Genomic DNA, 13,876 nt, shown 5'->3' on the forward strand with positions numbered 1-13,876 from the left:
TTGTTTGTGTGTTTTAGGATTTCATTTATTTATTTGTCAGAGAGAGTGAGAGAGAGCACAAGCTGGGGAATGGGCAGAGGAATGCTCAGCAAGGAGCCTAATGTGGAACTTTTCCCCACAACTCTGGAATCATGACCTGAGCCGAAGGCAGACACTTAACTGACTGGAGTCACCCAGGGACCCCTAGAGTGTTAAGTTTTAATAGCTACAAGATAGGAAATGAGCCTAGGCTCCAAACAAAGCGAGGAATTAGAATGGAAATCCTTGGAGCACCTTACTGCCCCAGTCGCAGGAGCATGTGACTCTTGATCTCAGCGTCCTGATTTTGAGCCCCACATTGGGTGTTTTTTATTGCTTAAAAAAATAAAACTTAAAAAAAGGAACCAAAATCTTCACCCCATTGTTCCTCATAGGATTGGGTCCCTTGATGACTGAAAATAAGAAAAAAAAAAATCTGGTCACTGAAAAATCTTCCTTGTATTAGACTAGGCTACTGGTCAGGGAGGAAAGAGGATAAAAATCCCCTGAGAATTTATAACCACATTTCTGATAAGATAAAACTAAAATAGTGGACAACAATATATGTGTTAGGTATGAAGGGGGTAATTCGAACTGAAGTTTTTTAAGATCATTGAATTATTGAAGAGAAGGATAGAAATCAAGATTAACATTAGACTCTAAGTATATATGTTAAAATGTTAAGGACAGCTATTAAAAGAATAGAAATAGAGTGCATGATTTCAAAAGCAGTAGAGGAGAAAATGAATTTTTAAACCTTGATCAATCTGAGCAGACAGAAAATCAGGAAAAAAAGCATTTGAAAAAGTGAGTAGAAAACACACTAAGATGGTAGAAATAAAATCCAACTATATCAGAGAACACAATGTTTAAAATGTTAAAAGGTAAAGATAGCCAGACTCAATTTCTTTTTTAATGTTGCAAATGAGAAAGACATAAGGACCCAGAGGGTTAAAAGTAAAAGGTTTGGAAAAAGATATCTTTGGCAAATTAAAGAATGCTAGCAATGATATGAAATCAAAATAAAATGGGACTTTATGACAAAAACCATTACTAGGAGTAAAGGAGGTCACTTAATGATAAAATGTAGAAATTCCTAGAAAGATACTACAATCTTACATGCATCCAATAACAAAGTCTCAAAATTTATAAGGCAAAAGTTGACAGAAATATAAGGAGAAATTGATAAATCTACAATTCTATCCACAGTAATTAGTAAAGCTATAGAAGACATAAAAAACACAATAAGCTTGGGGCGCCTGGGTGGCTCAGTGGGTTAAAGCCGCTGCCTTCGGCTCAGGTCATGATCCCAAGGTCCTGGGATCGAGCCCCGTATCGGGCTCTCTGCTCGGCAGGGAGCCTGCTTCCTCCCTTCTCTCTCTGCCTGCCTCTCTGCCTACTTGTGATCTGTCTGTTAAATAAATAAAAAATCTTTAAAAAAAAAAAAAAACACAATAAGCTTGAGTTAATGGACATGTATAGGATCCTGAATCCAGCAATTACATAGTCTTCTCATACATATAAGGGATCGGCATGAAAACAGTCCATAGACTGTGGACATAAACAAATCTCTATAAATTTTAAAGCCTTTGTGTCATACAGAACACATCTCTTGATCATAGTTGAACTAAGTTAGAAATTAGTAACAAAAATTTACATTAAAAACCTTTCCTGGGACACCTAGGTGGCTCAGTCCGTTAAACATCTGCCTTTGGCTCCAGTCTTGATCCTAGGATCCTGGAATCGAGTCCCACATCAGGCTTCTTGCTCAGTGGGGAGCATGCTGCTTCCCCTGCTTTGTGCTCTCTCTCTCTGACAAATAAATAATTAAAATCTTAACAACAACAACAACAACAAAACCACACACCTTTACTTTTAGAAACTTTTAAAGTTGCTTATCTATAACTCTTTAGTCAAAGAAGAAATAACAATAAAAATTATAAAATAGAACTGAACATCCCGAAAACAGTACATATCCAAACCTGTAGGATATTGTGAAATACTTATTAAGTGAAATCTAATAGCCTTAACCTTTTGTACCGAAAGGGAGAAAAGCTGAAAATTAATGAGCTAATTAAGCATTTATCTCAACAAGTTTATATATATATAAAAACTTTCTTTGGAGAGAGAGAGAGAGATTTATCTCAACAAGTTAAAATATGTGTGTATATATATATATATATATATATATATATATATATATATATATATATATATAAACTTTCTTTGGAGAGAGAGTGAGAGAGATTCTCTCTCACTCTCTCTCCAAAGAAAGTTTAGGGAGAGAAATAATGAAGATAATAGCAGATGATAATGAAATGGAAGACAGAAATAAATGTAATAGAACCAATAAAGCCAAGAATTTTTGGGACGCCTGGGTGGCTCAGTTGGTTAAGCCGCTGCCTTCGGCTCGGGTCATGATCCCAGCATCCTGGGATGGAGTCCCACATCGGGCTCCTTGCTCAGCGGGGAGCCTGCTTCTCTCTCTGCCTCTGCCTGCCACTCTGCTTGCTTGTGCTCTGTCTCTGTCTCTCTCTCTCTCTGACAAATAAATAAAATCTTTAATAAAAAAAAAAGTCAAGAGTTGTTTTATTAGGAAGTTCAATGAATATAGATAAAACTGTCAAGATTTGATCAAGACAAAAAAGAAAGCACAAAAAAACATGTTAGAAATGAAAAGGGGACATAATTATAGAAAATCAGAGTCTTGAAAAATAGGACTCTCTCATGAACAACTTTATGATATTTGAAAATTTAGAGAAAATGGACATCTTATTTAGGTGGGAAGAAGGAGAGAAAGAATCTTAAGCAGGCTCCACACCCAATACAGAGCCCCACACAACTCTTTTTTTTTTTTTTTAAAGATTTATTTATTTATTTATTTGACAGAGATTACAAGTAGGCAGAGAGGCAGGCAGAGAGAGAGAGGAGGAAGCAGGCTCCCTGCCGAGCAGAGAGCCCGATGCGGGGCTCGATCCCAGGACCCTGGGATCATGACCTGAGCCGAAGGCAGAGGCTCCAACCCACTGAGCCACCCAGGCGCCCCCCCCACACAACTCTTGATTTTGACCTGAGCCAAAGTCAAGAGTTGGACATTTAATTTTCTGAGCCACCCAGTCGCCCTGAGAAAGTGGATATTTTAAAGAAAGGTGTAATTTATTAAACCTGCTATGGAGGAAACAGAAAATGTAAGTAGGCTTATAACTGATAACTGTGAAAGAGATTGAATCAGTATCTTAAAATCCGTCATCTATTGTGGTTTGATTTCTCATGCGGCTTGACTTCTGAAAAAGAATGAATGCTGGATTACACTTGCATTACTATTTCCAAACAGTGGCAATTCAGTTTTTCATGAGAAATGAACAAATTAACTTTCTGATACTGAAACTGAAAAAGAAGCAAAAAATCCTAAGAGTCATGCTAACCCCTAAGTATGGCAGTTAAATCCCTATGGAGTCCGACAGGTGGTCATTGAGGTTCCCTTTGTGTTTAAGTCTTACATCCTTCATTTAGGGAATTTCCTTAGAAAAAGAAAAAAGTTCTTCCAGAATTTTTTCTGAGCAGGATGTACAAATAAAAATTTTAAGAAAATCAAGCTGAGGGGCGCGTGGGTGGCTCAGACAGTTAAGCATCTGCCTTCAGCTCAGGTCACGATCCCAGGGTCCTGGGATAGAGCCCCGCATCAGGCTCCCTGCTTTGTGGAGAGCCTGCTTCTCCCTCTCTCTCTGCCTGCTGCTCCCCCGATTGTGTTTTCTCTCTCTGTGTCAAACAAATAAATAAAATCTTTAAAAAAAAAAGAAAAGCCGAACAGATCTCTAAAGAAAATGAAAATGAATAAGATATCAAGAATTAAACCTTATTACATTTAAATGTGCTTCTGAAGAAAACCTGGAAATTTGTGAATTTTCAAAAAGAATTATGTCTAGAAGGAAATACCTCAAAACTTTTAAACCTAAGCTTTCATGAAGCTTATTTATCAAAATCTCAACTATAACTGAAAAGTAAAATTAATATATATAAAAAGAGTGATTCTTAAACTTAACTAGATGTTTCACTTTAATTCTATATGTGAATTAGAAATAACTAGAAAATATTATTATGTATTAAATTTTTATTTAAATTATTGAATTATGTATTGAACCATATGAAATTGTATACTAAATGATATTTTACCATTTGAACATACAAAAAAATGGCAAGTCTATATGACCCAAAAGGAGAAAAGAAAATGTGTCCAGGCTATGCTGTACTATTTTTTAGTTGTTTATAAGTTTATTTGTTACTAATTATTATTTTTTATTCTGTTTTAATATTCCCTGCAAACAAACAAGAATTGGTGCAGTTGGTTTATAAGAACATTGCAGGAGACATATTTAAATTCTATTTACTGAAACTTGCTTTATTCAAAAATTGAGACAGAGATTACTATTATTCAAATCTTGCATTATTTCAAACCTTATTCCAGACAGCAGTTGCAGAACACTATACTGGGCAGGAATGTAGTTTGGTACCTGAAACTAAAGAACATGTAATCAAGTAATATGAACTTCTACAAATGTATTAATTGGAAATCAAAGAAATGTCAACAATTAGTACTGGTTTTATGGAAGTAGATGAACTGACACTGATAATGAAGGTCCCCTAAGATTTGGCAGATAGGTGAAAACCATTAGCAAACACAAATGCAGGGGAATGAATATGGCCAGTTTGAGATCAAAGATCATCTGTCTAAGGCAATTTGTTGGAGAGTGTTGACAGTAAAGAGTGACTATGAAAGGTGGGGCCAGGTGGTTTTTTCCAGTGCCTGACTGTCTAAAGACCTCTAGGAAGGTAATTACATCAAGAAAGTAATGTTTTAGGGAAACTAATCTGGTAATGGCAAGCAAGATAGCTTTCAGCAGAAAAAGACAGGAACCAGTGAGATCAGTTAGGACAGTCCTGCCATGATCTGTGTGAGAAGATAAAAAGTCTAGGACTAGGGTGATAGATAGTAGTGTAAATAAAGGGGACAAAATGAAGCCAAAGGCATTTTGAAATGAGACTTGGCAGTGTTGGTGGCATAAGGAGTACAAATTAACATCACAGGATTCTCCCTTTTCTGATACCTTCACTACGAAGTGATATCCAATGTAAATATTTGTTGTTTTTGTGCAGTGCTGTATGTATATTTGGTCCTCAGTATATGCGTGAGTGCTCGTCTTTATATTAGAGGCCAAATATTTGTGTTTTCAATATTTCAATACTTTCAGTACTTTTTATTAATGTCTGTTTTGGAATAAACTGCAAACTAGTCTTTTTAAAATTTTTCTTTTATTTTAATTCAGTTAATTAACATGTAGCATATTACTAGTTTCAGAGGTAGATTTCCGTGATTCATAGTTGCATCTAACACCCAGTGCTCATTACATCACGTTCCCTCCTTAATGCCCATCACCCAGTTACCCCATCCCCCCACCATCAACACTCGGTTTGTTTCCTATAGTTATGAGTCTCTTATGGTTTGTCTCCCTCTCTGATTTCTCATTGTTTCCCTCTCTTCCCCTACGATCCTCTGTTTTGTTTGTTTTCCACAAACTAGTCTTAAAAGACCCTGGCATAATCAAAGACCAATTTTTTTTTTTAATTTTAAAGATGAATACTGAAATCACGGTATGAATAAATCAAAGATTTTACCTACAATTATATATAAAACATACTAAGTATGAGAACATGTTAAGTTGGTTATAGAAAAGTTGAAAAGTCTTACATCTCTGTAAAGTTAGAAGACATAGTGCCTTCCAGAGTTGAATGTAAATCTTATTCACCAAATGAAGCTGTGAGATTAAGAGAGCCTTACAAATAACTGGGTTGAAATCCTCAAAAATGTCATTTTATGTTGAACAATGTTCTCTTATTTAAAGATTATTCTTTGTAAAACCTAAGACCTTAATGCTGTTTATCTATTTATGTCTCATAGAATTGAACTAAGTAGTTATCTCTCCACTTAGGTGTATTGAAGATTACTTTAGGAGGATAGAAAGAGTTTTGTTTCATTTAATGCCCAATTTTTTTAGAACAGTTTTAGGTTCACAACAATATTAAGAGGAAGGTACAAAGACTTCCCATATGCCCTTTTCCCCACCTATGCACAGCCTCCCCATTACCAATATTCTCTGCCAGAGTAGTACATTTGTTACGGTTGATGAATCTGTATTTACACATCATAATCACCCCAAGTCCATAGTTTACATTAGGGTTCATTTTTGATATTGTACATCCTCTGGGCTTGAACAAATGTATAATGACATGCGTCCCTCATTACAGTATTATACAGAGTTTTTTCACTGCCCTAAAGATCCTCTGTGCTCCGTCTATATCATCCCTCCCCCTAAGGCAGGTTATTTTTTGGAGGGCTTTTTAATTGAAGGAATCAGTAGTAGATATTTTTTATCGGTTGTTTCTGATTTTGTTCATATTTTTTCACCATTGCATTAAAACACCTTTCTCTCTCCTTAGCCCATTTCCTTACTTCTCTTTGTTTCTTGACTAGAACATTGTTATTAGCATCAGTGTTCCAGGATTGAGAATTTTCTCTGATGGACTTTTTTTTTTGCAATCAATTATCCCTCAAAGAATATAATTTAATTCTGTCTTTTTTTTTTTAATTTGTACATGTATAGTGACAAATGTTAACTAGAGTTATTGTGGTGATCATTTCACAAGTATATGAATATTGAATTATTATGTTGTACATCTGAAACCAATATCATTCTATATGTTACATCTCAATAAAAAAAAAAAAAGGAATACAGGGGCAGCTGGTTGTCTCAGTCAATAGAACATCCAACTCTTGATCCCAGGGTCACGAGTTCAAGCCCCACATTCGGTATGGAGCCTAGTTTATTTATTTATTTTTAAGATGTTATTTATTTGAGAGAGAAAGAGTGTGAGTGGGGCAAGGGGCAGAGGAGAGAGAACCTCAGACTCTTGTGTTAAGCACAGAACCGGACTTGAGGCTCCCCACCCGAGATCATGACCTGAGCCGAAATCAAGAGTCAGACGCTAAACTGACTGAGCCACCCGCGCATCCGTGGGGCCAAGTTTAAAAAAAAAATGTTTGTTTGTTTTTAAATAAAAAAAAGAAGGGGCGCCTGGGTGGCTCAGTGGGTTGAAGCGTCTGCCTTTGGTTCGGGTCATGGTCCCGGGGTCCTGGGATCAAGCCCCGCATCAGGCTCTCTGCTCAGCAGGGAGCCTGCTTCCTCCTCTCTCTACCTGCCTCTCTGCCTACTTGTGATCTCTGTCAAATAAATAAATAAATAAATCTTTCTAAAAAATAAAAAAAGAAGCACATATCAGATTTACCTAGAGAGGTTTTTTTAAAAATATTTTTGCCTAGGCCATACCCTCCCCTCCCCCAAAGGTTGTGATTCAGTGGGTCTGAGCTAGGCATCTGTGTTTGATTGAAAGCTCCACAGCTGAGTTGAATCCACAGCCAGGCTGGCCAATCACTCGTTAAGTGGAATACAACGTGATAACACACTTTTTTAAAATTTAAGGATAATTAACATACAGTGTCATATTAGTTTCAGCGATTCTGTATGTTACTCGATGCTCAGCACAATAATATAATGCCAAGTGATTTAATTCTCTTTAAAGTATGAAAAATCATGTGCATATTGTTAAAGTTCTTTGGAGTTATTTTTAGGAAGAGGAAAATTGGAGTTTCCATGATTATTTATCTTATTTCTTCTCCATTACAACCCATTATACAAAATACTCGGAGAACAGGATAGCATGCATGGTAATTAAAAAGAGTACAGACTCTAGATCCAGACTGTTTGAGTTCCAATCCTGATTCTGCCCTTGACCAGCTGTGCAAACATGGGAAGAGTAATAGAACCTCCTTTTTCTTTCCTTATCTGTAAAAGGAGGTGATAGTCCCGTTCCAGAGAGTTGTGATGATGGAAGAGATAACTCGTAAAAAAACACTTAGCATGTAATAAGGAATCGTAAATGGTAGTTTTGGTGTAGCAGGTATCCTTGTTATTATGTTTTTATCATAATTATTAATCCCTGGTGGATATCATTAAGAACCAGAGATCGACTTTGTATTTGAAACTTCAGCTACCATGTAAACATCCCTGCACTGTTTTCTTAGCCTTTCTGGTTGAGACTGTTATTTGCACTGAAACTATTCTCTGCTATCCCATCCAGTATCATCATGTAGAGAAATGGAATACTTGTGGGTGTCCAGGCTCCTTGACCAGATAGAAATCCTTCCTCCTATTACATTAATAAGAAGAAAGTTTTAAAATAATAACAATAATAGATAATAACGTTGCTGAAGTAAAGAAAAGGTGGGGAGACTGAATGGCTTTACTTACTAAGAATTCACCCCATTTGTGTACTTAGCACCAATTTGTTCGGATTGAAGGAAGTGTGGAGGGCATGCAAACTTGAAAGGTCTGCTTGTTTGAGTGAGGTGCTGCAGCCTAAGTGATACAAATTGGATGAATTAAAGTGGCTCTGGGCATTTGTATTTCAGAGCAGCTGAATGGTAGTGACTGTCAGTACACGGGCTTTAAAGCTATAAAAATGGGATACAGCAGCTAATGTCCTACAGAAAAGCAGGTGGACGAAGTCTATAAAATGCCCCGGTGCTGTGGTGTTGGCAGCTTTATAAATGCAGTCTGTAATTTTCTTCTCTTTGTTCTTGTCACTTTTCCTTTACAAAATTGTTCTCTCCCCAAATCTTTTAAGGTCTCATTACCTTTAGGAGTCCATCAACAAAACACGCAATCCCATTTTCATGAAGCCTTTTCTCTTTCACCTTTTGCCATTTGTTTTGAGGTCCTTCTTTATCGAATCCATGCAAACTCATTGCCTGATGCTACTCCTTCCCGCCCATTCTGTTCCTTAAACATCATCTCTGCTCCCGTGGAAAAGAGTCCTCCTAATTCAGAATTCACAGCTGAAATAAATAACATTATTTGCTTATTTTATTCATTAATAACTTGAGCCATGACATAGCTGATCTTATATATTGTCATTTACACAATATAAAGGCAAATAGATGATAGTGAATTGGGCTCATTCACAGCAACACCCTGAAATATCAGTGACATGAATGGGTGCATGAACAAAGTTTGCTGTGTATTCAGTTTTCTGTCATACTTTGTTGGAATGTTATTGATTTTTAAAAAGGTTTTTGAAGTGAGCTGAAGAATTCCCCTTTTGTTGCCTAAATATAATACCAAAAATATTAAAGGGGCCTGTGAATAATTGTAATTGACAGAGCATTCACATTCATTCATGTTTTGTAATTCCATACACAAAATTACTAGGAATTGGCTTGGGTTGCCATTCATGGGAAGTATTGAGGCATACTGTGCATGCCACACTGACCGCACCCATGAGCAGGTAATGGTTTTCTGATCTCTCATAACTAGAGAATTTTGCTGTAAGAAGGATATTTTGGTTCCTTACATCATTGTCCACTTGTGCTCGCTTCAGCAGCACATGTACATCATTGTCCACGAAATTAAAACTTTCTACATTACATTAAAGCTTTCTGCATTACATTACATTAAAACTTTCTACATAAATGTCTTTCTACATTTTGATCATCTTTTGTGTTGAATTTTCTGAAATTACTTTCACATTGGTAAGTATTATTTTCTTCTTTTATATTTGACCCTGATGCTCATCTAACAGAGTAATAATTGTTAGGGGCTGCCCCAAGGATAAAGAAAGATAGAGTCCAGATCCAGCACTTAGCACAAAACAAACTCAATATAAGCTAAAATTATCATAAAAATACTTCTGCCTCGAAGAGGTACCTAAATACTTTTTTTTTTAAGATTTTATTTATTTGTTTGACAGAGAGCTAGAGAAGCACAAGTAGGCAGAGCAGCAGGTGGAGGGAGAGGGAGAAGCAGACTCTCCGTCGAGCTGCGAGCCTGATGCGGGGCTCAATCCCAGGACTCCCGGATCATGACCTGAGCCGAAGGCAGCCACTCGACCAACTGAGCCACCAGGCGCCCCTAAATAACTTATAGTACCTCTCTTTAGAGAAAGTATTTTGAATCATTTCTTAACAATGGTAACTCATCCGAAGAGTGGCAGACATTATCAGAATTCATGACATCTGAGCCCTGTTATTTATGTTAATATATACATATATGATGTGATGGTATATGAACTTTGGTTAAATGTGATTGAACAAAAATAAATGCAGTTGATGCTTATCGATATTTGGGCATAAGGACAACAGATACTTTTCTCATCTAAGACATTTTCGGAGGCTTTTGGAACCTAACCCTCAGTTAATCCGATAAACATTAACCTTTACTCTCTTCCCAAACATAATAATATTCCAGAATTATTTCAGTAATTTTTCAAAGCCCTGAAAAGAAAATAATTAAGAAAGTGCCAGTAAGTATATTGCCATAAGGTTTCTATGTGATTTGTACCTTTTGGTAAAATCTGTTTGACCAGGCCGTTTTTCACTTCAGAGTAGAAAACTCAAGGCTTTACACAGAGGCCTACGGAGCCTACCTGGCCTGAGCACACCTGCCCCAGTCTCAGACTTTCTTATACTCTTTGTCCCTATTAACCGCGGTGCGACTGGCCTCCGTGCTGCCCTTCACCCTCGAAGCTTCATATTGGCTTCCCTCTGCCTGTAGTGTTCTTCCTTACTAAACCTGCAGGATGACTTCCACATCTCCTCTCTTCAACACAACTACCCATTCACTATAATTACTGTAATGAAATTACTACACTTCTCCATCTCCCTTACACTGTCCTACTTGTTTGCGCTCCTTGAGACACTTTTTGACATTTGCTTCCTAATAAGTAAATTACGGCCACGAACAACACAACGATTAGGTTCTAAAGGCAGAGGTTGACTTCTCTCTGTTGAACAAGCATGTCCTTCTCCGAAAGTGCCTTTGCCCCTATGATGCTCCAACTGTCGATTTCTTTGCCACACTTTCCAAAGAAGGCACATGAACAGGGAAGAAAATAGGTATTGTGTAGAATAAATGATGTTATGATACCAGACTTTGGATTTAGAGAGCCCCTTTCTTCTGAAAAGCTAATTTTGCACCAAAGCATATAAACTCATTCATCTTGGCTTCATCTCTGGTTGGTCTGAATAACCCAGTTTATTAATGAAGACTGGAGCAGAAAAGGTGAGATGGCTTACACCGGATCACACAGATCATTGGTAGAGCTGCTAAGAAAAGCATCCACATGTTCTCTTTGTTCAATTTATGTCCCATGTGGAGCTGTATTGCAGGTTATCTCTTATTAAGAGAAGTGGTCACTTCATCTTGGTTCATACCCAATGGCACAGGAAATGAAGAAATAAATTTAAAACTTAACTAGGCTTTTATATTTCGTAACTTTTTTTTGCCTTTCAATCTGAAGATGAAAAATATTTTTAGAGGATGAGAAAGTGAACAAAACAGTTTCAGACCTTTACTGCAACAATATTATAAGGTCTCTGTCTCAGTCTTAGAGAGTGAGTACATTTAAAAATGACTGTGATTAAATATTATGATCATGAACAGAACAATAATTTTTATAGCGGATGAAAATAATGTGGTATATGTAGCATGAGTGGGGGCAGGGGAGAGAGCTGTCTAATTTTGGTCTACTGGAACCAGTATAGATTTTCCTTCCAACTCAGCAGAAATGTGGCTTTAAGAGCATAGTAGCAGCTTTCCTTTCTGCTTGGAGATTTAAAGTTAAAGGTAGCTGGACCAGTTTCATATGCAGGCTTCCCTGTGACTAATCCAGCGAGCTGTTAATTTGGTCCTTGCTGAGGCTGCTACCTGGTTCTACGTGGCCATTGGTGCTTGGGGTATATATTCTTTTCTCGGCTTTGAAATAGTTCTGAATCTTCTGAAAATGAAAGAACTTGGGTATTCAAAGGCCTTTTGTGCATTCTCAGTTAAGTTGCATTGTTGTGGGGGCTGAGAAAGGAAGTGTGGACCTCTCATCATTAGTTAGTTAGCTTATTTCCGCTTTGCCTTCTTAGTGGCAATTGTTCAAACTTCAAGAAAAATTTAATTTCTCCTTTTTGAACCCAGTGGTATTCTTTAAGCTATGCCAGAGCTGTGATTTTTTTTTTCATAATGCATAAAGAGAGTCTAAAAGATAAAGAGAAGTACAACAAATAATATATTTGTTAGAGTTTAAAATGTGGCTGCTCATTTTAGCCAATGTAATTTCACATTGTTAAAAGCCTGGAAATATATTTATTTAGTGAGTTCAGATGCCTGAAAACTAAAATTAGATATTTGAAAGAAAATGAGGAAATAAGTTTCCATTTTTTCCCTTATCCAGAACATTGCAAATTAAGGAAAACTGTTTACTGGATCATTTTATTCTTGCTAATGGAACTTATTTTCTCCTGGTTTGGTTTCTCCATCAATTATTCAGATATTAAAATATGTTATAATATTCAATCTCATGTATCTTCTAATTATAGGTCATTTTCAGAGGAAGGATGAAATTCTCTTTTGTCTTTACCAACCCCTTTCCCCACCAGCCAGCCCCCCATACAGCAGAAATGTCTAACTTGGATAATCACTCTTTAAAGTCACATTCCTAAAGTCTGAAGGTCTTGTTGTTCCGTGTGCTTTGCAAAGCTGATTTGTTTAAATTTGGTGCTTTGTGCCATTGCCGTGAATTTTAGCTAATTATACTGCCGTTTTTTTAGAAGTCGTGTGTGTCTGATTCTGAAAATGACTTTGTACATTAAGGCTCATTTAACCACTGATGGTTTAGAGAGAAGTTGAGAGACTTAAGTTACTGGTTGTAATTTTAAAACAGTGATAGCATGGGACTTTCTTGTACTGCAGGCATATAAGACGCTATGTTGGCAACCTCTCAGTCATTAGGAATGTTGCAATTTGGCTTATGTTTTACGGGTCAAGATGTCACACAGAAGATATGTTTAGTCATGGAAAGGAAATCAGTGTCCAGCATGCAAAGATAGTAATAGGGTAAGCACTTCCGATTGGATTTTCATGGGAGGGATTGATTTGTGTACCTTACTAGGTCTGTGTAAAATGGTGTCCTTTTGGCACTAGCTGAATATAAATTTCAGTAAATGTTTTATCTTGCTGCAGATTAGTGTAATACAGTGAAATTTTCTGTAACTGAAGGGAGGCAGTGGTTGGGCGTCTGCTAATAGCCTGAAAGTAACTAATGAGGATGTGCAGTCGGAACGATTGATTGAATAGCTGCAGTCCTGTGTGTTTCTTTCTCGCTTGCTCTCTGCAAGCTGTAGCGAGGGAGGGGGAAGAGCAAGACACAGGGAGGGAGCGAGAGAAAAAACGCTTTCTCTTAAGTGGAAGTAGCACGGATCCCAGGGGCCAGGAGGCCAGAAATGGAAGTTTAAACTGCATCTATCTTTTAAAGGGAGAACAGCAGGAATCAAAATGTCAGTCTCCGGAGTCACGATTTACTCCTTATTTTTTAAGATCTGGAAGATAATACAGAATACTTTTTTTAGGATGTGTTTTTTTTCCTTGTCCATGTTGAGATTATCTAATGTTATCTGAGAAGCTGGATTCCTATATGTCTGTCAGTTGAAGTGGAGATGGGAAGCAGTTGTGATAAAGGTATAATATGTATATATCTATCATCTGTGTGTGCGTGTGTATGTGCATATGTATATATGCATATATTTTTATCACTCTATGAAAAAATTGTTTAAATGTAACCTGAATATAGTGTATAGTAATTAAATGAGAAATTATCACCTCGTCTGCAAAATCCGAAGCTTGTTAGGTCAATTTGAACAGATTTAGGATTTCAGAGTAAGATTTTAGTAAGGTCATCTTGCCAGCACAAGGAGACGCTGATC

General features: G+C 36.9%; 1 protein-coding gene across 4 annotated transcripts in view; it reads left to right on the plus strand.

Moving 5' to 3' along the window:
* The window catches only part of RASAL2 (RAS protein activator like 2), a 347,599-nt gene that overhangs the window by 247,187 nt on the left and 86,536 nt on the right, over nt 1–13,876 (plus strand). Inside the window, exon 1 of one of the 4 annotated variants that reach the window (XM_080825130.1) lies at nt 13,143–13,631. The exons of the other annotated variants lie outside the window; for them this stretch is intronic. Within the exon in view, the coding sequence (XP_080681256.1) occupies nt 13,610–13,631 (22 nt within the window). The 5' untranslated portion in view covers nt 13,143–13,609. Of the gene's footprint in view, nt 1–13,142; nt 13,632–13,876 lie in introns of those variants that run through there. 4 annotated transcript variants of the gene reach the window in all.

Source organism: Martes martes (genome assembly GCF_963455335.1).
Source record: "Martes martes genome assembly, chromosome: 15".
In the NCBI taxonomy this organism is placed as follows: Eukaryota; Metazoa; Chordata; class Mammalia; order Carnivora; family Mustelidae; genus Martes; species Martes martes.